The following is a 27,642-nucleotide window of genomic DNA, read 5'->3' as shown; positions in this document are numbered from 1 at the left end:
AATTTCTATTTTTTTTTTTTTTTTGTGTGTGTCCTTGGGATGTGTTCCCAAGTCTTGATACGTGAAAGCCTTGCTGAGATGTAGGTTCACTTCCTGTGTGGCGGCTTCGCCGCCAATTTGGATTGGCTGTTAGAGGCGAGCACTTCCGTCAATTGTTCCACAAAGCAATGCAGTAAGAAGGCATGGTCTGAAGATGGTTTGTGCAAATTTTGGTGAGAATCGGATGAAATTTAAGACCTGTGAAACATTTTGGAAGTTTTGAACTTGGTCTGTTGGTGGCGCTACAGCAATCATGGAAAAGTCTTGTTAATTGGTGGGTGGGGCCTTGACTTTTGTCTTAATACACTGAGCAAGTTTGAGCTTGATAGGTTCAAGCATAGCAGAGATATTTGCATTAATGTTGTTGAAAAATTGATGAATTTTGACCTGTTGGTGGCGCTAGAGTTTTGGGGTCTGGAGTCTGTAAATTGGGGAAAGTGGTCATTGGCCATAGAGAAATATGTGTGTTAAATTTCAGAACTTTTTACTGTATGGTTCTAAGGCTTCCATAGAGATATGGGTTTAATGTCTGTGTGGCGGCTTCGCCGCCAATTTTGATTGGCTGTTACGCGCAAATTATTTTGTCAATTCTTCCAGAAAGCAATGCAATAAGAAGGCATGGTCTGAAGATGGTGTGTGCAAATTTTGGTGAGAAATGGAGGAAATTTGTGACCTGTGAAACCTTTTGAAAGTTTTGATCTTGGTCTGTTGGTGGCGCTACAGCGTTAATGGAAAAGTCTTGTGAATTGGTGGGTGGGGCCATACCTTTTGCCTTAATACACTGAGGAGGTTTCAGCTTGATAGGTTCAAGCATAGCAGAGATATTTACATTAATGTTGTTGAAAAATGGATGAATTTTGACCTGTTGGTGGCGCTAGAGTTTTGGGGTCTGGAGTCTGTAAATTGGGGAAAGTGGCCATTGGCCATAGCGGAATATGTGTGTTAAATTTCAGAACTTTTTACAGTATGGTTCTATGGCTTCCATAGAGATATAAGTTTAAAGGGATAATCCGGAGTGAAATGCACTTCAGATCAATTTTTCGGACTATTGGGAGTACGTACGTTGAGTTGACACCAAAATCATGTCATTCGGATGTATTTTGAGAAAGTTCGAGCTCACCGTTTTTAGCCAAAACTCGTTAGCCTGGAAGTGACTCGGGCATGTCCTTTCGCCGCTACAAAACGCTATTTTTATACTCTTTTACTGTTCCAAACAACACTACACTTGCGTGGTAGTGAGTAGAGGGTCCCTAAAGCCAAACCGAAGTATCCCCACGTCTTTATGTGGTCGGATAGAGAGTCCAGAATGAATTTAATCGAGTCAGTACCTTTCCGGAAATGGCGCTGCTGCAGCTAGCAACGCTGAAACAACACTTTATTAACATTTCCGGAAAGGTACGGACTCGATTAAATTCATTCTGGACTCTCTATCCGACCACATAAAGACGTGGGGATACTTCGGTTTGGCTTTAGGGATCCTCTACTCACTACCACGTAAGTGTAGTGTTGTTTGGAACAGTAGAAGAGGTATAAAAATAGCGTTTTGTAGCGGCGAAAGGACATGCCTCAGTCACTTCCAGGCTAACGAGTTTTGGCTAAAAACGGTGAGCTCGAACTTTCTCAAAATACATCCGAATGACATGATTTTGGTGTCAACTCAACGTATGTACTCCCAATAGTCCGAAAAAATGATCTAAAGTGCATTTCACTCCGGATTATCCCTTTAATGTCTGTGTGGAGGCTTCGCCGCCTAAGTTGATTGGCTGTTACGGGCAAATAATTTTGTCAATTCTTCCAAAAAACAATGCAATAAGAAGGCATGGTCTGAAGATGATGTGTGCAAATTTTGGTGAGAATCGGATGAAATTTGCGACCGGAGTAGCCTTTTGAAAGTTTTGACTTTGGTCTGTTGGTGGCGCTACAGCGTTCATGGAAAAGTCTTGTTAATTGGTGGGTGGGGCCTTGACTCTTGCCTTAATACACTGAGCAAGTTTGAGCTTGATAGGTTCAAGCATGGCAGAGATATTTGCATTAATGTTGTTGAAAAATTGATGAATTTTGACCTGTTGGTGGCGCTAGAGGATTGAGGTCTGGAGTCTGTAAATTGGTGAAAGTGCTTAGAGTTGTGTGTAGAATAAGTGTGCCAAATTTCACAACTTTTTACTGTATGGATCTATGGGCTGCCATAGACTTCCAGAGGAGAAGAATATATAATAGGAAAAGGTACAAACACTATGGGTGCTTCGCAGCTTCGCTGCTTGGCCCCCAAATATAGCTGCAAGCAGCAATGAGGGGCCAAGCACGGAGGTTTGAAGATTTTTGCAGCGTTGGATTTGTCAGCAAATTTAGCGCATTGTCCTCAGGATGTGCTCTCAAGTCCACGTACCAAGTTTGGTGTCGATACGAGAAAGTTTTGCTAATTATAGCGCCCCTAGTGTTCAAACGTCACCAAATTTAGTTTAGGTCCTCAGGATGTGCTCACAAATCCACGTACCAAGTTTGGTGTCGATCCGAGAAAGTTTTGCTAATTATAGCGCCCCTAGTGTTCAAACGTCACCAAATTTAGCGCAGGTTCTCAGAATGTGCTCACAAGTCCACGTACCAAGTTTGGTTGTGATCCAAGAAAGTTTTGCTAATTATAGCGCCCCTAGTGTTCAAACGTCACCAAATTTAGCGCAGGTCCTAAGGATGTGCTCACAAGTCCACGTACCAAGTTTGGTGTCGATCCGAGAAAGTTTTGCTAATTATAGCGCCCCTAGTGGCGCTACAGCAATCATGGAAAAGTCTTGTTAATTGGTGGGTGGAGCCTTGACTTTTGCCTTAATACACTGAGCAAGTTTGAGCTTGAGAGGTTCAAGCATAGCAGAGATATTTGCATTAATGTTGTTGCTTGGCCCCCTTTAAACTCTTTGAGTGTGATTTACCCACAATGCTCAGCTCTCAATCGTCCAAACACACACCGTCGCAGAGACACCTCTGGTAAGAGTGGGCTATATATAGAGAATGAACTAGCAGCATGTTTAACAGTGAGTAAGTCCCTCTATCCCTTTCGAGGCTGCGGCATTACTAAGATTCACATGGCCTCCGGCTGAGGCACAGCAGCGGAAAATCCCAGGTGTCTTACCACCCGGTAAGACGTAGTGGTCATCCAGGAAGTCCATGGGAAAATGTGGGAAAGTCCCCCCCCCCCCCCCCCATGACCACCATAGAGGAGAGTGTGTGTGCTTGTGTCTGAGTTTGAGAGAGAGATGAAAACATGGACGAAAAATGAGATGACTTCATGTGATTATAGCTACCCCCTAGTGGTCAAAACACATGAAATGGGAGAGTGGGCGTGTGCAAATGGAACCCCCGCCCCCCACAACCACCATAGAGGAGAGTGTATGTGCTTTTGTCTGGGTTTGGGACAGAGAGAGAGTGGATGTTAAGAAAATAGCCAAAATTAATTTCTATTTCTTTTTTTTGTTTGTGTGTGTCCTTGGGATGTGTTCCCAAGTCTTGACACGTGAAAGCCTTGCTGAAATGTAGGTTCACTTCCTGTGTGCCGAGGTGCCGACATGAAATTTGGTGACCCTATGACGTCAATTTCGATTGGCTGTTAGAGGAGAGCACTTCCGTCAATTGTTCTACAAAGCAATGCAGTAAGAAGGCATGGTCTGAAGATGGTGTGTGCAAATTTTGGTGAGAATCGGATGAAATTTAAGACCTGTGAAACTTTTTGGAAGTTTTGACCTTGGTCTGTTGGTGGCGCTACAGCAATCATGGAAAAGTCTTGTTAATTGGTGGGTGGGGCCTTGACTTTTGTCTTAATACACTGAGCAAGTTTGAGCTTGATAGGTTCAAGCATAGCAGAGATATTTGCATTAATGTTGTTGAAAAATTGATGAATTTTGACTTGTTGGTGGCGCTAGAGTTTTGGGGTCTGGAGTCTGTAAATAGGGGAAAGTGGTCATTGGCCATAGATAAATATGTGTGTTAAATTTCAGAACTTTTTACTGTATGGTTCTAAGGCTTCCATAGAGATATGGGTTTAATGTCTGTGTGGCGGCTTCGCCGCCAATTTTGATTGGCTGTTACGCGCAAATTATTTTGTCAATTCTTCCAGAAAGCAATGCAATAAGAAGGCATGTTCTGAAGATGGTGTGTGCAAATTTTGGTGAGAAATGGAGGAAATTTGTGACCTGTGAAACCTTTTGAAAGTTTTGATCTTGGTCTGTTGGTGGCGCTACAGCGTTAATGAAAAAGTCTTGTGAATTGGTGGGTGGGGCCATACCTATTGCCTTAATACACTGAGGAGGTTTCAGCTTGATAGGTTCAAGCATAGCAGAGATATTTACATTAATGTTGTTAAAAAATGGATGAATTTTGACCTGTTGGTGGCGCTAGAGTTTTGGGGTCTGGAGTCTGTAAATTGGGGAAAGTGGCCATTGGCCATAGCGGAATATGTGTGTTAAATTTCAGAACTTTTTACAGTATGGTTCTATGGCTTCCATAGAGATATAAGTTTAATGTCTGTGTGGCGGCTTCACCGCCTAATTTGATTGGCTGTTACGGGCAAATTATTTTGTCAATTCTTCCAAAAAGCAATGCAATAAGAAGGCATGGTCTGAAGATGGTGTGTGCAAATTTTGGTGAGAATCGGATGAAATTTGTGACCAGAGTAGCCTTTTGAAAGTTTTGACTTTGGTCTGTTGGTGGCGCTACAGCGTTCATGAAAAAGTCTTGTTAATTGGTGGGTGGGGCCTTGACTCTTGCCTTAATACACTGAGCAAGTTTGAGCTTGATAGGTTCAAGCATGGCAGAGATATTAGCATTAATGTTGTTGAAAAATTGATGAATTTTGACCTGTTGGTGGCGCTAGAGGTTTGAGGTCTGGAGTCTGTAAATTGGTGAAAGTGCTTAGAGTTGTGTGTAGAATACGTGTGCCAAATTTCACAACTTTTTACTGTATGGATCTATGGGCTGCCATAGACTTCCAGAGGAGAAGAATATATAATAGGAAAAGGTACAAACACTATGGGTGCTTCGCAGCTTCGCTGCTTGGCCCCCAATAATCTGAGCAAAAACAATAGGGCCTTGCACCTCCGGTGCATTCACTTTCAGTGGCCACACCTCGGTGCTCGGGCCCTAATAATAAGAAAACTAACAAACACAATGGGGTCCTCGCAGCTTCGCTGCTTGGCCCCCAATAAGAAAACTAAGAATCACAATGGGTTCCTCGCAGCTTCGCTGCTTGGCCCCCAAAAAACTCAAAGTGGCAGATCTACAGGCCACAGTCAGACAAAATACAGGTGTAGGCAGTGTGTGGTGGGCCTTTGTGTTGTGCCCTGCAATTAGAGGTACCACACCATGAAACACTATAAGAAGTGTCACCTGGATGAACAGGGATTCATTATCTCTATGGCAAAAGGCCTGCTACATAAATTCGCAGCATCATCATCATTCCCATCATCTTGCTATTAGTAGCCTATGATCAGGCATGAAAACTCCTCACCTTTCGGCGAAATTCGCCGTTTTGAATCAAAAATAGGTGACTTACATGATTCGTTCAGATCCGATGAGAAAATATTTAGGGGGTGTGTGGGTCAAGGTGAATTGAATTTACAACTGAGTTTAAAAATCAGGCGCAGACGCTAACGCATCTTGAGGTGTTTCCAGAGACGCATTTAAATTAAAACGTGTTTGATCAGCAACGGATGCGTGAATGTAGCCCCTATGCGTTTAATAAACATTGGAAGCTAATTGTTGACAAAGACGCAACGCGAACAGAACGCACAGGCCAAGTATAGCCTCCCTGTTGTGAGCGCAGATGCGTGAGATGTCAGGTGGAATAGTGATCCTAGGAGAGATGCCGAGGGATTTCACAGGTGGGCTAGTTGAAACTTTCAACTTATATTAGAAAAAGACGCTGAGATTAGTGTAGCAACGTAGCATAGGTTGTTTTCTTCTAAGGTTTGTTTTTTCCAGAGACACAGTTGATTGACATGATAATGCTGTCTTTTGCCTATGTAACTCAAATGATTCGCTAGTAATGTTGCCAAAAAAAATTGCGACTGCTTCAGACCACACGTAACGCACGTAACCGTTTGAGTTATGTGTGTGACTTGCGACAAGTTTCAGTTACACCCGGATCATTATGATTTACGAGTTCGTAAGCCAGGCGTAACGTACATTTCTGATTGTCGAGTTACAGGACCCTGATCAGTAGCCTAGTCTGTACCTACAGGTAGCCTTCAGTTTAACATGTAATATGAAGACAGTTCACATAACTTTATTGGTTGGTTAAACACACTAGCACAACAATTGCATGTTAAAATGTTTAAACACAATTTTATAAATTAAAGCCCATCTACCCTATTTTATATAATATTAGTTTGAAATAGTGTGTGTCTCAAGCAAGTATATTGATTACCTGGTTTGGTCCAACAAATATTCAGATTTATCCTTAAGATAGTCTAAGTGTCCATTAGGCCTATGAAATCTTCAGAAATGTGTAATAACTTCATACACAGAGAAAGAGAGAGAGAGAAAGAAAGAAAGTGGGTCCCTCACACTTTGGAAGATTTTTCCCATTTTTTTCACACATTTATTTTTTTTTATTTTTTTTCGGTGTGGGGGGGGGGGGGGGGGGGGGGTCGGTGTTCGCGCACTCTTCTCACCTTTTTCACCCCTGACCCGTTTTCATACCTGTATGATGATTTACTATTTAGTATGGTACAATGTTTGTTCTTCATGTCCTGGTGATGTGTATGTCTGTCAGCAAAACTATTATTAATAATAATAATAATATTTTTATAATAATATAAAAAAAAAAAAACATGAAAATTAAAAAATCCAGATGGCCGCCACCATATGCAAATTAGTTGGATACATAAACTTTGGGTCATCCTTAATATAGGGCGCCTAAAGGGTTAAAGGTGACATAGAATGGAAATAATTTTTTTCTTGGTTTTCATGAATTATGAGAGGTTGTGCATAAACAAGGAGCTGTTATGAACATGAGGCATGATTGTGCCCTCCTTCATATGAAAATCTTGAACATAGAAATAGACACAAAAAAATGGGCAAATCAGAAAAGAGCCTGCTTGTGATGTCAGACATCGCAAAGCCATTGAAGTTCAATTGGGGTTGCCAGAGAGGGTGCCATTTAGTCAAACAGACCATTTCAATACCCAGCCTAAATATATGGTTTTAATTAGTCTTGTAAAATTGCAAATTGAGTTTATTTTTTTATTTTTTTTTATCAAAGTTGAATATATACTATTTTAACATCAGAGAACACAGTGCAATACTCAATTCATCCATTCTATGTCCTCTTTAAAATGCTCTGAATCATCGCCGGGACGCTATCTTGTTTGTTTGGAGCAGATCTGGCAGACGTCAGTCAGTAACGAGAGTATCATATGGAACTAGACCATTCTTAGCCCTTATTGGCACCAGGGGCCTATTGCACAAAACCTAGGATAAGGGATTAACCCGGGATATCTTGGTTATCCTGGCTCAATTTATCCGTGATCCAGTTGCACAAAAGCGGGATAGGGGGCAGCAGGATATGTTATGGTATAAGTTACCATGGCGATTTATTCTGTGGAGCTAGCCTGCTCCTGACCAGGCTAACATCCAAGATAAGTTGATTCTAATGGTAATTACATTAGCTGATTGGTTCAGCTATCTGTCATTCAAATGAGACCTCCACGTGATTTTTTTTAAAGAGCTGTAGATTCCATTTATATATTATTTGCTACATGCATTTACTCGCAAAACACAGCAGAATGTCTGCCTAATACCATATGGATGTCATTTAAATTATGGTGGCCTTATAATTAATAACATAGCCTACTCGTTGTTTGCTTCTTTTTTGACAGATGTTTGATGAATAGGCTGCTGTAGGCTAGTAGTTGATTGGAAGTGGAGGGGACATTTTTCGAAGGTGTTTTCAACTAATTCGGCTTTTAAGACAAATTAAGATACTTTGTGCATCTTTGCGGTGGCAAAGCGCTTCCTTAATGACGTTGCGTGCCGAGACAAGGAAGCTCTCACGTGGGTGCATACGTAAATTTGCATTCAGTTGATCTGCCACACCTACTCCCGCTATGTAACAGAAATAATCATGATCCCCCATCCAAAAAAGTAAAACTTTACCTCGTTGTTAGTCTATATCAAAAGCGGTTGTTCACTTTGTGTGCAAGACGCTATTTTTCGCGTCTTTTTTATTCCAACCGCGAGTTATTTGGGGAGAAACGAGAACGCGCACATACACCGAATAACTTACACCTGGCTTGATGAATCCGTGTCTGCTCATCCTGGATTGGTCTTTGTGCAACCAATTCAGCCGGTATGCTCTTGTTTAGGATTCAGTGATCGCGGCTCAGTAACTTATCCCGGATGTCTTAATTCTGCTTTTGTGCAACGGGCCCCTGATCAGTAAAACGGATCCAAAACAATTGTGTTTTGCTATCTGGGACGGACCTGGGGCCTATTGCACAAAACTAGGATAAGGGATTAACCCGGGATATCTTGGTTATCCTGGCTCAATTTATCCGTGATCCAGTTGCACAAAAGCGGGATAGGGGGCAGCAGGATATGTTATGGTATAAGTTACCATGGCGATTTATTCTGTGGAGCTAGCCTGCTCCTGACCAGGCTCACAGCCAAGATAAGTTGATTCTAATGGTAATTACATTATCTGATTGGTTCAGCTAGCTGTCATTCAAATGAGACCTCCACGTGATTTTTTTTTAAAGAGCTGTAGATTCCATTTATATATTATTTGCAACATGCATTTACTCGCAAAACACAGCAGAATGTCTGCCTAATACCATGGATGTCATTTAAATTATGGTGGCCTTATAATTAATAACATAGCCTACTCGTTGTTTGCTTCTTTTTTGACAGATGTTTGATGAATAGGCTGCTGTAGTAGCTTAGTTGATTGGAAGTGGAGGGGACATTTTTCGAAGGTGTTTTGAACTAATTCGGCTTTTAAGACAAATCAAGATACTTTGTGCATCTTTGCGGTGGCAAAGCGCTTCCTAATGACGTTGCGTGCCGAGACAAGGAAGCTCTCACACACGTGGGTGCATACGTAAATTTGCATTCAGTTGATCTGCCACACCTACTCCCGCTATGTAACAGAAATAATCATGATCCCCCATCCAAAAAAGTAAAACTTTACCTCGTTGTTAGTCTATATCAAAAGCGGTTGTTTACTTTGTGTGCAAGACGCTATTTTTCGCGTCTTTTTTATTCCAACCGCGAGTTATTGGGGGAGAAACGAGAACGCGCACATACACCGGATAACTTACACTGGCTTGATGAATCCGTGTCTGCTCATCCTGGATTGGTCTTTGTGCAACCAATTCAGCCGGTATGCTCTTGTTTAGGATTCAGTGATCGCGGCTCAGTAACTTATCCCGGATGTCTTAATTCTGCTTTTGTTGCATCGGGCCCCTGGACGAGTGCAAGTCCATATCTGCCGCAGATCCGTCAAACGGATCCAAAACAATTTTGGACCAATGTGCGTTTGGACGCCGGATCAGGTCCGTTATGCAGATCCGTGCCGAATGTTGTGGTAGATGTGGCAGTTCCGTCCCAGTGTAGTTTTGCTATCTGGGTTTTCAGATCTGGCCACAATTGCTTGTTGACAGGTGATGTCCTCTCAGGCAACGGGAAAAATATTGCCTTGTGTGCCATATCCACTAGGGGTGTGAATTAGGGCTGGGATAAACGATTATTTTTTAAACGATTAATCTAGCGATTATTTTTTCGATGCATCGATTAATCTAACGATTCATTTTTTCAGTTCGATTCGACTTCGATTCGATTCGATTCTCGATTATCTCCCCATTAATTGACTAAAACCTATATATTAATGTTGATTTACATATCTGAATGAAAAAAAACACATGAATTCCTTACTGCAATACATGTTTTATTGCTCTTAGGTTGCATTTAATCAAATATTGAAGCCTTGAAACACATAAGCCTAGCTTACTGAAAAAAACAAGGTGCATCTTGTTATTTTCCTCTGAAAGAAGAATTACAACAATTTTATGTCTACCATTCAATAAAAAAATAAAAAGGTCACCCAAAATCCTCGTTTAGAGCAATTAAAAGAATACAGTAACCAATGTAAACTTGAGGGCTTTAGAGCTTTTCCAACAATGTCATGGCATCCCTCCTGAACCAACAGAATTGAACATTTATGTTGGAAACACATAGGCCTAGCTTAACGAAAAAAAGTGCATCTCTTAATTCTTCACTCACATAAAGATAACAATAACATGACGTAATACACTCACCACTCACCTATTTCTTAAACTCAAAAGCAAAATTCAAGTAAGAGTGTACAAGAGCAAAATAATGCATTCTGATGTCTAGCATTCAACAATAAGGTCACCAAGCCACCCTTTCTTGGAGCTATTGAAAATGCAATAACTATTGTAAACTTGGGGGCTTTAAGCTGATACAGAAAGTGCTTTTCAAACAACAAATAAATAATGAAAATAAACATTCAGAATTCAACATTTACTGCATGTTGAACATAGGCTAGCTTGCAGAAAACTGTGTGTCTGTTGTGTGTCTGTCTGTGTGTCTGTCTGTGTGCATGTCTGTGTGCCTGTCTGTGTGTGTCTGTCATATGTTGGAGTGAAGGAATGTGAGCATTTCAACATGCTCGGGAGTCAAGCTTGCCCTTTTTTTAGTAACAATGTTCCCAGCAACTGAGAAAAGCCTTTCAGATGGCGTTGATGTGGCAGGTATAGACAAGTATGATTTGGCTACTGCAGCCAGGGTGGGGAACCTTATGGCGTTATCCTTCCACCATGCAAGGGGGTTATTATCCCTTGAGATAGGGTTTTCCCCAAAATACGACAGCACCTCTTTCCTGACTGTCTCACTGTCCCCATCACCATTCTGCTGGTCCATGTTTTCTCCATTGCCATCTTCCTCCTCAGAATCTGTGCCCAACAAACTGTCCAACAAAGAGCAAGACCTCTTCTTTGGTGGGGAGCTTGCTGAGGCTTCCTGCCCCATAGCTGTCTGTAACAATCTCTGCTTCTTTCTGACATCAAGAGAAACAGTCTGTATCTGTACTTGTAGTTTGAGTGCATCATCTGCTGAAAGGAACTTCAGTTTCCGAAAACGAGGATCAAGTGCAGCCGCAATGAGAGACACATTTTTCCCATCCTCTTGAAATGCAAACACCTCCTTCCACCTTGACAATATCTCCTCTTCTGCTTTGGTCTGGAAAAAGGTCATGGCAGCAGAATCAAATGAATTATTCTGGGTGGATTTCAGGAGACCCTTCAGCAGGGGGGGTAGAACAGAGGCGGTGACATAAGATTGCCCACTAAGGAAAACCGTGGCTTGCTCATAGGGCTTGAGCATCTCTGCCAGTTCCTCCAGAAGAATCCACTGATCATTTTTCAGATCAAGATGGTGCTTTCCGCGCTGTGTGATTTCAGGATCTGATAGTGTCGCAACCACTGGCCATCTCTGCTCTAAAACACGTTCAATCATGTAGAATGAACTGTTCCAACGGACTGCTACGTCATGTATAAGTTTATGTTCAACTGTGCCCATCTGCTTTTGCTTTTGCTTTAGCTTCGTGGTAGCTGGCTCACTTTTCTTTAAGTGCTTTACAAGGCATCGTGTAGCTGACAGTGCCTTGTTGATCACTGGGTTGTCCATGGCATGGTGGACTACCAGTTGTAGTGTATGCCCAGCACACCGATGGGAAGCCACCCCAAATCTCTCTTCCAAAATTCTTAAAGCTGCTACAACATTACGTGCATTGTCATGGACAATAGCAAGTACATTCTCAAATGAAATATCAAATTTTTCTGCAACATTCTCCAGCCAGGAGGCAATGTTCTCTGCTGTGTGGCGTTCTTCAACTGGAAGTGTTGTTAAATTTAAGGAAACAAGCTCCCAACTCTCATCTATAAAATGGCAAGTCACCCCTAAGTACGCCTCAGTTACCAGACTTGTCCAGGCATCAGTGCTTAGGGATATTTTAGATGTGGCCATTTTAAGTCTGTTTTTAAGCTTTTCCATTGACGTTACATACTTGTTTTCCATTAGAGTAGTAAAGTGGCGCCTGCAGGGCAGAGTGTATCCTGCTTCGAAGGTTGTCAGCATGTCTTTAAAACCTTCTCCCTCCACCACTGAAATCGGCCTCATGTCTTTCACTATCATCGTCAACACGCTCTCCGTAAGAATAGTGGACTGCTGTGGGGTGCAGGGGGGTTGCAGTTTTCTTGCGAAAGTAATTTTCAACGCTACCGGTATTCGTCTTATCCCTGAAAACATAAAGCACACACACACACACACACATTAAAATAATAGAATAATAAATCAACAACAAAGAAATAGCCTATACGATTTCTCTATGTAGGCTATTAATATCCACCTCAGCCTAGATATGACCAGCCATTAATCAACAAGTCGGCTAATCAAATCTTGTGTGTTTCTTGTGCAGTCACGGCATGACATGATGCTATATTTCGTTTAAAACTGCCATGTAGCCGAACTGTGCTCACTGACCCATTGACGACTATCAACGAAGGCATAACGTTACAACTAGCCGCTTTCACACTAGCTTATTGCCAATGTCATTTTTGCTACATAGCCTATTTAGATACACTTATGGTGCGTGGATGCTTGCTTTTCTAATTACACAGAACGTAAACCGAAGTCAACTTCACGTGTTGACAACATATTAAAGACTACTCCAACATCGAGTGCAAAGTGGGGAGTTGAAAAACTTACGGTGCTCTAGGCTCATCTGCAGCTGCTCCCGGGTGGCGCCTCTTCAGGTGCTGATGCATTGCCGTGGTGCTAGAATGGAAGGCCATCTCCATTTTGCAAAGACGACATGTCACGGAATTGTTTCCTTTAAGATTGAAGAATTCCCATACTTTAGATGAGCGAGAGCGTGTTGCCTTGCCCTTCTGCAACTCACTCACGTTGCTACTCTCCGGCGCTGCCATCTTTCTTTTGGGTCTGACTGACTTCTTCTTGTCTGTGAGTTTAATTGGCAGCTCGCAAGATTGTGCCTTACCGCCATCTACCAGACAGAGGTGTGATCGCTCTTGGACATCATCAGTACATTAGGCTACTAGAAAATAAATAATATATATAAAAAAAAAAAAAAAAAAAAAATTAATAAAAAATATTTTTATTATCGACGCACCGACGCGCATATTTTGCGTCGATGTATTTTTTGCGTCGACGTAATCGATTGCGTCGATGCATCGTCCCAGCCCTAGTGTGAATCTCTCATGTGTCACACACATACCCTGAAGCTGGGCATACACTGTGTGATTTTTGGCCCATTTTGACATGATTTTTGAGTCGTGTGACATGGAGTAACAAGAAGCGATTAACACCTCACGACCACCTCATGATTGATCGGATGAAAATCAAACCCGTTTGAAATCCTGGTCGCCCCTCGTGAGGTTATCGCACTGTTGAAGCAGTAGCCCCTTTCACATTGAGAAACGATACATTAGCGTTTAAGAAATAGCGGGTTCAGGGGATTTCGCAATGTGAAAGGTAGACGTGTTTTCGTCCCGGGGTTGTTTGAAGCCGGTTTCAGAAGTGAGTTATGGGAGGCGCTGCCTCAGTGTGCGAGTTATACCACGGTCTCCGGGGGACGGGGCTGTTTTTTTTTTTTTTGGGGGGGGGGGGGCAAAGCTTAAATGCCGATCCTGCAACAGCATAGGCATAGGCCTATTATAAAGAGAAAATTCGTTGCACACGGGTGCTGTAGGAGCCATTCAGTACATTTATATTTAAGTTGATTTAATGACCCCTGCTGGCGAACCATGACCTCGTGAGCTTTGTAGGCCCGAAAGGGTTAATTTACTCACCTGTGCCAATTAGCGGCGCAAAAGGTAGACAAAGGGTGCGTTTCATGTAGCGTTTATACGTCCTCCCTCGCTCCTCGATGCCTCGATCCTCACTGATCTACATAAAGAATGATGGGGGGGAAACAATGGGATAGTCTATCCAGTGTTAGTTATAGATCAGTGGGAACGCCCCTCGAGGATCGAGCATCGAGGATCGAGGAGGCATAATGAGAGGCACCCAAAGAGTGTGTGTTTGGAACAGTTTGGAATGGTCATTGGAATCGCATGGACGCCAGCAGGTATATGGTTTTCAATCTAGTGAATCTAGTCTAGTGAATATAGTGAATCTAGTCCGTTTACCTATCGTTTATTTTCCGTTTATTTATGAGTTTAAGTAACAATAAAAACGAACACTTTATTGAAACCCCTGAGGCGTCCGAAGTGACTTAATGGAAGGCACTACAGGTGCGATAGGTCTAACAGCTATATAGCCATATTTAGACGAAACACCCTGATGGATCACGTCAACAGATTTCCCGAATGGGCTACGCAAACTTCAGTGAACTTGATAGTAAATAATCCACGGACCACCAATAATGTGTCTTCTGACTGTTTAATTGAATCAACTTAGAATTAGGCTACTCAACAACTTACATTGTTTCACAACCACATGGGATTTCCTGTACACAGAGCCAAACACACGAAATAAGCGGCTGCAACCATGAACAAATTATGGCAAAGCCTTTACAATACAGGGCACAACACAACCCTCTCCCTGTCTGGAGAGACGCAACGCCATATACAACACAACGATGCACAGAGCCATTATCATAAGTAGGCCTATCACATCACAGCAATCCATAGGCCTACAACACAGCAAAATGTAAGTAAAAACAGGTATTACCTAATACAGAAGCGACCACAGCGCCCTGGGTTCAGCTGCTTTTGCTCGAGGTCCAGTAACCCATGATGTGGACAGGCGATGACCTGATTTAAGCCAAGATGTGATGAATGGCATTGGATCGTATCTCTCCAATGGAGGTCCATTAAGGTCCACAAAAAGTAGTGATGAGATGCTGGCTTCACGCAGTCTATTGCGAGTCTTAGAGTCAGTGTCATTCACAGCTGAAAAGCCTCTCTCGCACTCCGATGAAGTGGGCAGGTATGTTCTGCTTGCTATGGACAGCTTCTCCAGCGTTTTGCCTGGTGCAACACCATCTTGCAACTTCCAGTCGCGAAGCTCCTGCACTGCTTCACTGGCAGATTCACCGAGTGTTTTCGCAAGAGCCTGTATTTCTTTTTCTCCATGGAGTACAAGTGCATTGCGGTCCTTTGGCCAAAAGCGCTTGTCGAGGGGCTTGAGCATACTAACGAGATCTGACTCTGGCATTCGCTTTTTAAGATTGTCGATCACAGACTGATAGAACTGACCCCTTTTAATCTTACCGCTGCTCTCAATTAGCTCCAAACCTTTAAACAGTCCTTCTGTTATGCGTTCCTCGGCCTTCTATGCAGATTTGCCTCCACACTCTTTCATAGCGGAAAGTACATCGATGCACATCTGGATCTGACAATTAGTCCTCACTATATCCATGTCCCTTTGCTGCAACCGTAGAGACAAGGCCTGCAGCTCACAAAGCATGTCTTTCATGCAAGCCAGATCAGCTACAAATCCAGCATTTGATAGTTGTTTATGGAGCCCGAGGAATTTCTTCCTCTCAGTGTCATTACGAGATGGATCCTCACTTGCGACTTTAAAGTGTCTTGCTAAAGCAGGGTAGTTGTTCCAGACTGCTTTCACAGTTCTAAAACTGCTTGACACCCACCTTATAGTAAAAATCTGCCCGATTTTTAAAAGCTGCACGTTCAACTCCTCTGCTGCCTCCTCGAGGAGTCTGACATTCTTTGCTGACTAGTTGTACAAACTGTACAACTTTGAAACAAAAATCTCGAAATGGTTACATCCAGCAACGAGTTTTAGAGAGTCATGAACGGCCAGCTCTAATCGGTGGCAAAGGCAGTGTATTGATTGAATTTTTGGGAAGTCCTGTTTTAGGCGAGTGATGACCCCACTGCGTTTGCCAGTGAGGACAGAAGCGCCGTCAGTGGCTATACTGATTAGATTGTTAATCAAAAACTCATCATCAAAACTTGCACCACGTAGAGTCTCTCTCAGGCTGTTGTAGATGGACTCGGCGTCTGTGCCCTGCGCTAACTCCTTGATGTCTAAAAAGACATTATCCACATCTCCCTTTCCTGTCACGTCACATCTCACATATATAATCATACATGCACGTCCGTGCACTGTGCTCTAATCAATAGTGATGCTTATTTTTGACTGGGCCTTTTTGACATTAGAAACAAACCTTTTCCGCATTTCGTGTAGCCTGGCTAACGCCTCCCACTTCTCAAATGAGACGTGGTCTGGCAACCAGACGTTCATTTTCTCGTATTTGAAAAAATGCCCAGATCCGTTCATTGGGCGCCACGGATGTCTATCAAATGCGCATAGCTCACCCAACTCGTTCGTATGCAACGCTAAGGGCTGCCGTAAATCCTTTGGCGTCGAATGTAGACGCAAGAAGGCAACGGAAACTTCTCGGATGTTCTGTGATTGGTTCGCCAACATCAGGCGAACATTTGGGCGTTAGTTTCCAGACTGGCTTAGCAGCGGGATTGAAATCACCGCGCAAGTCAGTATGGGAAAACCCAGGCTACATTTCGTGTGCAATGTGGCCAATAATTTCAGCACAGGATTTGTCTGATCTGTGTACAGGGCCTACCTTTGCGCCATTCATCTCTTGGAGCTGCATGACAGGTGGGAGTTTTCTAAATGCCATCCTTTCCTTTGCTACCATATACGCGGATCTGAAAGCATTGGACGTTTCCTCTAACAACTTTGCGTTGATTGCGAGAATCTTGTTCGGCAGTATTGCTTGTTTTCTTGTTTCTGCCAGTTCAACTGCCCTGTTGTGCGCCACACTATCCCAATGCTTGTAGATTTTCTTACGCAAGTTGTTCTTTGTTTTACTGGTTACGTCCCCGTTAATCCATTCTTCTGATAAGTGTGCTCCAGTTTTATCAGTAAGGAGAAGGCGTTTAGCATCCCTGCAAAGACTACAGCCTATTCATCCATCCTTGGAGAACAGCCATGGGAGGCGTGTGATCCACTCACTCCACTGTTGGCTGCCAGCCGGGACCACAGCAGCAACTTCGCCTCCCCCATCTCCAGCAGCAGGCAAAAAGGAAGAGGAGGAACAGGTGGGGTGATCATCAGCAGCATCATCATCTTCTTCCATATCTCCTTCGACCTCTAGTTGAGTAAGTCATCACATTAGCGTTAGCCTCTTCTCTTGGCTCGTCTTCTGGTGTCTCTTCAGCCGCCAAGTTAACGGTAGCTGTCAAGTTAGCACTAGCTCTAACGTTAGCTGCCTCCTCTCTCGGTTCTGTTGTAGCAGCAGTCACAACTTCCAATGTGCTAGGCCTACCACCAGCTACAGTTGGCTGGTCTTCTTCATCAGGTTGTTTGGACTTTTTAAAGAAATAACCCAAGGTGAGTTGCTTTTTTCTTTTAGACATTCTTTTCTTTTAGACATTCGACTACAATGCTAGTGTGAACGAGCTTGTGTGAGTGGGTAGTGGGTGGAGCTGCGGGCAGCGTCCCCACGTTTCAAGCGCGAAAGCAGGCACTTTTTTCATGAATCATGAACTCAAAATATTATTTTATTTATCTGATTTTACACCTTTGAGGGAAAACCATGGTCAAAATATAATTTATTTGGCAATCATTAATATTTTAGAGCTCCCCGAAAATTTCACAACCCATGTTTCCAGGGGAGCTCAGGTGGCCACTAGGGGAGCCATGGCTCCCCCTGCTCCCCCCTAACTCGCACCCTGCGCTGCCTAACAGCACGTCACACGCAATTTGGGAGTGAACAATGACGTTAAGCATGCCTTGGACCTCGGAGATAAACTGATGAACACAACTGTCATGCTAGTGCTACGTGGTTTAGTTTCCAAATGATGGCGGGCCACTTGTTATGTTATTTGAATGCCAAATGCGGTCCTTTTGTCTGTCAAAGTCATATTTTAGTGTGCTGAGTCCTGAACGACTGCTACTCTGACAGTTAGCTCGTTGGCTAGTTAGCTAGTTCTAGCATTAGGCAAACGTTCTAAAAAGACGTGCTGGCAGCAGACGGTTTTGGTAACCTAGCAACAATAAACACTTGACCGAAGTGCTGAGAAAAGGAGGTTCAGGGCGAGCTCAGCATAAAAAACGTGATGGTTGGACACATATATCTATGGACACAGCAGCTAAAGTTATCCTAGTCTCTTGTGTGTTTCCTGTATTTTAACCTCCTGCCTTGCCAAATACGTCATCAGTCACACACCCCTAATAGCGGGGTTGACCTACGTTCCTTTCACATTGAACACGCCTCGGCAATAATACTACCCCCCGAGACGGGTTCGATTGCCGAGGCGGGTTGACTCCCCACCCCGTGTTGTCAGTGTGAAAGGAACAGCCTTAACGTTAAATTCGGCTGATTTAGCGTTAAATTCAGTCAATGTGAAAGGGGCTAGAGTTACGAGCCCATTTATCTCAACCTGTCACACCACACATTCGCCAACACAGACACGGAAGAGAAAACAAGTAGACAACACAAAGCAGCATCTTCTTTTTCACGTTGCAGTTCCGGATACAAGAGTCCGACGAGTCATGTATGGACGTACAGTGTGGGCAGTCAGGTTCCATCCGATCATTCCATGGGATTGTGTAGTGTGAGAACAGGAATCGTGAGCTGCGTACTGTTAACCCCTGAGATTCATTTGTGCAGTATGAATGCCACGATTGAAAAAATCGCAGTGTCTGCCCATCTTTACCCTAACCCCCACTCCCCCCACACACACAAACACACACGCACACAGATAAATACATGAGTTCATGCAATATTTGCTTCCTTGTATCTCACTAATATACAGGTACAAAGCAAGAGGACAGACTCAGAAAGGTGGAGAGGGAATTGGAAAGTGCGAAGCAGAGGAGCAGAAGAAAATATCAGTCTGGTGCGTATGTATGGAGCCTATATTCATTAAACACAACACTAGTTGTGCTAACGAATCCCAAAAGTAAATGTAGACGTTTCGTAACAACAACAATATATTTGTTATGCCATATAATTTTATTCCATTTGATAAACAAACATGGAAGAGCATTTCTATGATAAAATCATATTTGTTATGAGAGGTGTCCCGCTGCAACTCATTTATTAGGTTTCCATGCTTGCAATCCACAAGCCAACTTCTGTTGTGGCACGCAAAACATCAAGTCATTCACACATATGGAAAAACCAGAGGAACTCCAAGGCACTCTCATGTAACACAAGTTCAAAAGCCTTTATTGTAGCGGCTCGGTCACATTAAACCTTTTAAAAAACTCCAACGCGTTTCGGCAATGTAGCCTTCAACAGGGAGTCAAACAGTTCTCACAGGTAAGGAGAGGTTCTTAACATCTAAATTCACCAATCAGAAAGCTCCACCTTGCAGATGTGTTAATCAGGTGACAAGTGTAAGTATACCAAACATCCAGCAGGTGTCATCCTTACTAAACAGTGAGATATAAACATTGTACATACAGCCAGTGTTGGGAAGGTTACTTTAGAAATGTAATGTGTTACAGTTACAAGTTACCCTGTTAAAAATGTAATAGTAGTGTAACTATTTGAATTACTTTATCTGAGTAACGTAACTAATTACTTTTTGACTACTTTTCTGATTTTTTAATGATATACTGTATATACAGCGCCCTCCACAATTATTGGCACCCCTGGTTAAGATGTGTTCTTTAGCTTCTAATAAATTCATTTTTTTCCAAATAATATAGGACCACAATGAAAAAAAGCGTAAAATCCAACCTTTACAGTTTTTCTCGATTGTTAACACACATTTTCTGAAAGCATGCCTCATATTCTCAGAACTCTACACACAAATCCAAAACAACACACACAATGGGCAAAACTCCACAATTCTCCTGCAAAATGACACTTTACCTTCAAAACAATGTAATTTCTCCTCAAAATGCTCTTTTGTTCTCAAGAGACACACACAAACCATCATATATCAAGACATTTATAAGGACCAGTTGAACACTGATGTGCTCTGTATAAAACACTGCGATGAATTGAAAACACTTCTTCTCCATTCATTATAATGACTTGGGCCTTTTTTTGTTCAGTGTTACACTACAAACAGTACTACAAACAGTAGATAAGCTGATACAGTAAGTTGATATGCTTACCCTATCAATATTTTGAAATATCTCATTGTTTTCTATTATTTTTCTTTGTATTTACCGTAATGTTATGCCGTTTTTTGTAGGACAATGCTCATGATTTCAGTTTCCTGTTCAGGAGACTGTGTAGGAATAGAAAGTAGGATTACTTTCCCCAAATACTTGAAACATACTTTATTTTTACAGTCCTACAGAACAGCCCACAGGCAATACTGTACTACTGTGCTACTGTGCTCATTGAGCTGTATTGTACTGTCCGGTACTGTACTGTATTGATACGCAGCACTGCAATGTTCTAGTGGCTCGGATCTCATCAGAGATTACGGTCCTTGGCCTCCCCATCCTCCTCCTCTTACTCTCACTCCTCTGGCTCTGCCTCTGCCTGTACTACTACTGTAATACTAAAGCTCTGATTGCTAATTGTAAGACTGTGTGACAGGAGTTTGCCCATCTGATAAGTCAGTGTGCATGGTAGGGCAGTTAGCTTTAGAATTTGAATGGCAGTGTGTTCCTTGAGAGAACAAGACAATTTCTTCATGAAAATTGTGTCTAATGCACAGAATTGTGTGTAGTGTTTTGAAAACAGTGTGTTATAGAACTGTAATTTGAGTGTAAAGCAGGAATTGTGCTTATAGTTCAGCAGAATCAGTTCAGGAGGTTGGTGCATGAGCTACATATTATGAGAATTGTGTCTCAAGTACCAGAAATTGTGTGTAAACAATTGAGAAAAACTGTAATACAAGTGCATTTATTTAGAAGGAAAAAATCCCACATTAAGAAATAATTATATTCTTCATAAAATCACCTGTTCCACAATTATTGGCACCCCTAACAATTCCTAGGAAATAAATGTAATTAAAGTATTTCTGTCATTTCTGTCATTTCTACAGTAGTTTACAAAGTCAATCAGAGTATGTAGGAACATTTAATTAGTAATTCTTAACATCCTGTTTCCCTGGGCTATCAATATGACGTGACACAGAGGCCATTTCTCTTCAACATGGGAAAGACAAAGGAACACACTGTTCAAGTAAGGCAGATGTGTGTCGACCTTCACAAGTAAGGCAATGGCTACAAGAAAATAGCCACTCGCACACCTGCCCATATCTATGGTCAGAGGAATCGTTAAGAAGTTTAAAACAACTGGAGCAGCGGTAAACAAGCCTGGAAGAGGACGCAAGTTTATTTTGCCACCACGCACAGTGAGGAGGATGGTAAGAGAAATAAAAAAAATCTCCAAAACTCACTGTTACAGAATTGCATCAAATGGTTGCATCTTGGGGTCACAAAGTCTCCAAAACAACCATCAGGCGCTATCCAAACCGCTCACAAAAAGTGAGGAAACTTGACTTTGGCCCATAATATCTCCCCTTTAGTAATACCAACCAATAAAGTGTTTCATATCATTTTTATAGTTGATTTGTCACCTTTACAATGAGGTATAGCTTGTAAGCATAGGGCAATCATGGAATGAGCAACACAAGCAAACGTTTAAGTAGTGCCAACGAAAAATGTGCCAAAATGGCCTGTTATGCTATTGGAATTCACCTTTGTTACTTCAAGCATTGACGATTGCACTCTCCCACAGAAATGAGGAAAACAAAACATGTTAGGCATACATTTGTTCATTTTATACTCAGTGTCAGGGTCCTCAGTAGCGTGTAGAGGATCCATATGCAGCCACAACAGCTTGGCACCTTCTTCTCATGCTGGTCACCAACCTGGCTACATTCTGCTGTAAATATGATAGTTAGTTAATGTTATTAAAGGATAACAACAGTTAACTAACTGTTAGTAACTAATTGTTAACTGCTTATTATGCACTGTTAATAGCTAATAAGCACATGTTATTCTAAAGCGTTACCCAAACTTTTTCTGAGTCCAAGAAGCGCTCCTAGACAAACGTTTTCTGAATCATTTACACACATATGTACACACATTTTAATAATTGTTTTTTTTCTCCAGGGTCAGACAAGCAGAATTTCTTTTCCAAGCACAAGCATGCGCTGGAATCTCGCCTTTCCAGTGTCCTCACCCCCATCGTGGCCTTGCTCTATCAAGAGGAGGTTCTTAATGACTGTGAGCGGCAGGACGTGGGCAACAGAGCTAGTGGTTTACAGACAAACTATTTTCTGCTGAACATGATAGAGAAAAAAGGAACCAGAGCACAAGAAGCGTTCTATGACGTGCTAAAGAAAGCAGACCCATTCCTGGTGGATGAGCTGGAAAGTAAATGTCATTAAATCCACACATACAGTATGAATGACACAGAGTTACACAGCATGTACTTGGTCTTATTGACTAGGCACTGACTCACACTAATGGACTTGAAATCATCTTGACATATGTAGACAGACTAGTTTTGCCTAATCACAGACCTATTATATCTTCTTTGCTACATGACTCATATTTTAGAATGTTAAATGGCATGCTGTCAAACAAGACTAGATAAATAATCGAAGCATATAACTTTATTTGTCTCAGTGTGTGATGGATTTCAATAGGCTCTCCATTTCTTCATGTTTGTAGGGAGACTCACACACACACTGTTAAATAGGTCAGAAATTGAGACTAATAAAAGGGCTAAGAGTTTAACCAGTACTAAAGTTGAAATGACTGGAGTGTGATTGAAATATAACCTTGTTTATAAGCAAACAGTAATCTTGCTTTGAAACTGAAGAATATCCAACAATGTGGAACGAATCAAGCCAAAAGACAGTGGAAGAAAGGGAGAAGAGATTTTAGAGTGTAACACCTGAACCTTATGTCAATAAAGAACAGATGAGGCATAAGGGAATGGTGAGGGAAATCTTAATAGGGACAGGAGTCTGAACCTCATGTGAGGGTCCTTGCATGTGCTGTTGCTGCTGCTATGCTTCACTGTGCTTTCCACAAATGCTCTGCTGTGCCAGTACTAAAGAAGTACATGTATGGTGTGTGGTGCAACCTTTATATGCCTTAAGCAAAAGCTATAATTGTTGTATCCTAACATATAACCTTTAAATGCAAACATATACTTATTGAAAATGTGTAACCTTTATTCACATTAATGTCTGTGTGTCAGGTGACCTTTTTATGCACCTCTAGAGCTGAAAACCACACCAACAGGTAAAGTGTGGAACGAGACACATGGTGGGGGTTGAGGCTGATTAAGATGTAAACCACATTTTGCAGTGAAAGGAGGAGAGTTTGTTTATGGTGTAAACCACAGAGAACATTGAGTGCTTAGACAAAAGTTTAGAGGGGAGTAATACCCAGAACTCAGGCGTAACAGAATCAGACAAACACATCCTGTGGGTGGGGATGCGAGCAGGGCCTAGGGCCTAACCTTAACCTCTAGAATGGGTAAACAAAAGGCTTCCAATCACGGGTCACTTTTGGGGAAACGGACCATATATAGGGGATAAGCAAGACGTATATAAGGAGAAGAGAGAGGGAAAAGCGGGGCTTTTTGAACCTGCATCTTTATTGGGTTGTTAGCCTTTAGTCAGTAGGTTTTTCTTTGTTCTTTTATGTTGTATTCCAGTCCTGTTTGTATACCTTATTACAATTTACTTTTATTGGATTTTTACTTATACATTTATTGGAACCAAAAACAAAATAAAAACAGCTTCCAGTGGGGAAGAGAAAGACAACCTTTTGGTCCGAGTCTCCATCTTAAGGGGTTCTTTCCCCTCCCGGTGTGCATGAAGTAATTCTACTCTTTCTGTGGACATCACTGGCTGACCCTTGGGGAACAGCAGTCAGGCCGGACGCCTGAGTCCAGAGAGCCTGCGTGTCTAGGAAGAAAGAGGGGTAAGTCAAAGGTTGTCTCTACTCTCCTCCCCTGTTGGCCTGAGGGGGAGCTCTGGTCATACGGCAAAAGGTTGTGATATGTGGGTGACATGTTGGCCTTGACAATAGGGTTCATGGTCAGTGTGAGAGTGTTTGTGTGTTTAGAGTAGGGACAGGTTTCATTGTGTGGATTGGGGAGAGGTAGGTTTTAACGTTCCTAGCATCCTTGGCCCTAAAGGGCCGATCACATTACAGGCGGCATGCGCTATGAAACCCATTCATTTCAATGGGTTGAGAGCGCAAAAACGGGTCTGCCGCTGTGCTCAGCAAAGCGCAGCGCCGGCGGCATTTTTCCGCTTTGCCGCTGTTGCGCGTACCGCGGTCAAAGTTGAAATATGTTGAACTTTGACCGCGGCGCGCTGTAAGTGAATGGTCTTTTGCGCGGAGCCCAGCAGTAACCATAGAAATAGGAGCGGTAACAGCAACAAAAATCGTAGAACGTTATCTCAACCAAGAGCAACCTAGCGGTGAGCGCAGCGCATGCCGTCTATAATGTGATCGGCCCTTAAAGCAATAGTTCGGAATTTTGGACATGGGACCTCATTTCCAACTCAGTCTGGGTGATATAGGTCGGTGAAGACCATTTTCAGTGAATTTCTGCCCTTCCTATGAGTTGCAGCGTTCATCTCGTGCTAATCTGGTGCCAAGATAACGCAAGTCAACGGTAACATCCAGCCTGCCACTGAAAACACTCCACAGAACACCCGAAACAAATACATTTTAACGTCAGACTATCGATGCACATGCCTAGTGTTGATAGAACCATGTTAGAAATAAAACGAACCTTGCATCGCATTGCAATAGCCTACTTTGTTCCCTGTATGGCAGTGGCGGATTGATATTGAGAAACTAGTCCCTCAAAATGTAATAAATCATTGAGTTGCAAGGTTAGTTTTATTTCTAAAATTATTCTATCAACACGGACATGTATATCGATAGTCCGACGATTTAATTGACTTGTCTCGGGTGTGCGGTGGAGTGAGTAAGACTGTTGTTGATGTCAGACTGATGTTACCGTAGAAATGTGTTAGCTCAAAACCAGCGTTAGCAAAGGGGGACGCTGCAACTGAAGGAAGGGGCTAAACGCGATAAAAACGGTCTCCACCGACCTATATGACCTCGGTTAAGTTGGAAATGAGGTCCTATGTCCAAAATTCCGAACTATTCCTTTAAGGTGTAAGCTAGATGAATAAACGTTTCAGAAACATATTCAAATCCTGCTGGAGTATAAAAAGTATTCATGACATAAATATGCTTTTATTACTGTGATATAATTTGCTATGAGATACAGTCAGAGATGTTTTTGTTCAAGTTTGAATTGGAACATGTCTGACAAACTGCACAGGAAGCTGCAGTCTCCATTTCCTGTGCAGCTTCCTGCAGCAACAACAGATGATTAGCAAAAGGCAAATACCAAGATAGCGAAACATTCAGATTTTCTGATGACGAAAATATCATGTCGCACTACTCTTCATATAAGAAGTGACTCAAAAACATCATTAGGCAAGGCAATTTTATTTATATAAGTAAGTACTTTTTTAAAATGCACAATCCCTAAATAATAAGGCATCTTTTATTCAAGATCACATTCAAGGCAACTTGCAAACGTACCATAGGCGCAGTGATATCGTACGCAGCATCTGAAAATAGTCCCCATAGACAACAAGCAGTAGTAGTGCCAGTAGTTTGCAAGTTGCCTTGATTATTACGCCAGATGAGAGTGTAGTTCCATGTCAAATCAGCCTAGAAAAATGCCAGGTTTCATTTTCAGTTGGTCTTTTTGCACTTTCTAGCTTGAGAGGAGACACGTGTTGAATGGGAAAATTACCAGAAATCGTAGTCACTTTTACACATGAAGCTAGCAGGCGAGAAGCTAATGGTCTAATCCGATTCAATGATATATGCTAGGCTGAAGCTAAAAGTTGTATCGCCAGACTCACAGAATGGCTGGATGAACGGGAACAAGGTAAATATCGATTGTTTTGCTCGAGGGGAGGCGGGAAATGAGCGTATTTCCAAAAATGGCAGAATATCCCTTTAATCAACACAGCATCAGTAAAATGTTTCTTAGCTCTTCCAAGATCCCAAGAAACACGTTTTAGTGCTGTGCTACATCTCAATGGTAGAAACTGAGAGCCTGAACGAAGATTGCATGCTGGCTATTTTTTTGTCTGTGGTGATCCGAGTTTTCAGGATAGTTTGAATTAAAACTAGCAGCATGCATAGAGGGCCACCAGAACTGGAAGTAAGTACATTTATTTTATAAAGCACATTCACACACAGCATAAGTGCTGTACAGTGAATGACTAACCAATAGTCATCATTATAAAACATGAAAAAAGGTAGCATCCTGAAAAAGGTCATACAACACAGATACTGTATACAAGAATTAGCAGACATATAGGGTTAGGGAACAAGAGAGGCCAAGGAGTACAGATGGCTTTATTGCAGATGTATAGAATCAGGGAGTAGAGGTGGGTTTATTGCAGACGTATAGAATCAGGGAGTAGAGGTGGGTTTATTGCCTGGATTTGAAGGAAACACTTGAGAGAAAAACACTGGTGCAATGTAAGTAAGTGGGGTAAATGGACATGTCTGATCTACTGGCTTCACTCCCTCTCAGTAGTGCTGGATTAGTCCCGATCAGAGTCTCTGGATTAGTCCTGTTCTCTCAGTAGTGCTGGATTAGTCCTGTTCTCTCAGTAGTGCTGGATTAGTCCTGATTAGAGTCTCTGGATTAGTCCTGTTCTCTCAGTAGTGCTGGATTAGTCCTGTTCTCTCAGTAGTGCTGGATTAGTCCTGATTAGAGTCTCTGGATTAGTCCTGTTCTCTCTGTAGTGCTGGATTAGTCCTGATTAGAGTCTCTGGATTAGTCCTGTTCTCTCAGTAGTGCTGGATTAGTCCTGATTAGAGTCTCTGAATTAGTCCTGTTCTCTCAGTAGTGCTGGATTAGTCCTGATTAGAGTCTTTGGATTAGTCCTGTTCTCTCAGTCCTCACCGGTTCTTGCCGTTAGTACCAGTTTAGCTCAGGTTCATACACAAGATTACATTTAGTCTAACATGTCCAGCTCAGGTGTTTATGCTGCCCTACAAAGCAAAAAGGCAGTTACTACAGTATGCATCCTTAGTAATTGTAGGTGGATTTCTGGACATGTGGAGGTTGTGTTACTTGACATTAACTTATTTTTGGTAAACATCAATCTTCATAACAACTTTGATGTCATGAAAATTATGAAAACAAATTTTCGACCAAAAATGCAGTTACTGCCTTTTTGCTTTGTAGTAGGGCAGTATGGTCCTCATGTGTGATTAACCTCTCTCTCTCTCTCTCTCTCTCTCTCTCTCTCTCTCTCTCTCTCTCTCTCTCTCTCAATTCAATTCAATTCAATTCAATTCAATTCAATATAGCTTTATTGGCATGAAGGTTTCAGAAACGTTATTGCCAAAGCTCAATGTACACATAAGAGGAAAATAAGGACATTTACATATGTTTGGAATACACATGGCAAATATGAATGCATCCAAAATGAACAAACAAACGTGTGTGTGTGTGTGTGTGTGTGTGCGTGTGTGCGTGTGTCTCTCTCTCTCTCTCTCTCTCTCTCTCTCTCTCTCTCACACACACAC

General features: G+C 42.2%; 1 protein-coding gene across 2 annotated transcripts in view; it reads left to right on the top strand.

The window, feature by feature from the left end:
* Positions 1 to 23,769, top strand: part of LOC134079206 (cingulin-like) — an 83,846-nt gene extending 60,077 nt beyond the window's left edge. Inside the window, exons 4-6 of one of the 2 annotated variants that reach the window (XR_009938891.1) lie at positions 18,873 to 18,956; positions 21,164 to 21,395; positions 22,147 to 23,769. Coding sequence is in view for 1 of the 2 variants with exons in the window: in XM_062535404.1 (XP_062391388.1) it covers positions 18,873 to 18,956; positions 22,147 to 22,424 (362 nt within the window). In the remaining variant the exon portion in view is untranslated. The remainder of the gene's footprint in view (positions 1 to 18,872; positions 18,957 to 21,163; positions 21,396 to 22,146) is intronic. The other variant, XM_062535404.1, reaches the window with a different exon arrangement.
* The last annotated feature ends 3,873 nt before the right edge of the window (positions 23,770 to 27,642 follow it).

The sequence above is a fragment of the Sardina pilchardus genome, chromosome 4 (assembly GCF_963854185.1).
Source record: "Sardina pilchardus chromosome 4, fSarPil1.1, whole genome shotgun sequence".
NCBI lineage: Eukaryota > Metazoa > Chordata > Actinopteri > Clupeiformes > Clupeidae > Sardina > Sardina pilchardus.
This window is presented reverse-complemented; position numbering and strand designations above follow the sequence as displayed.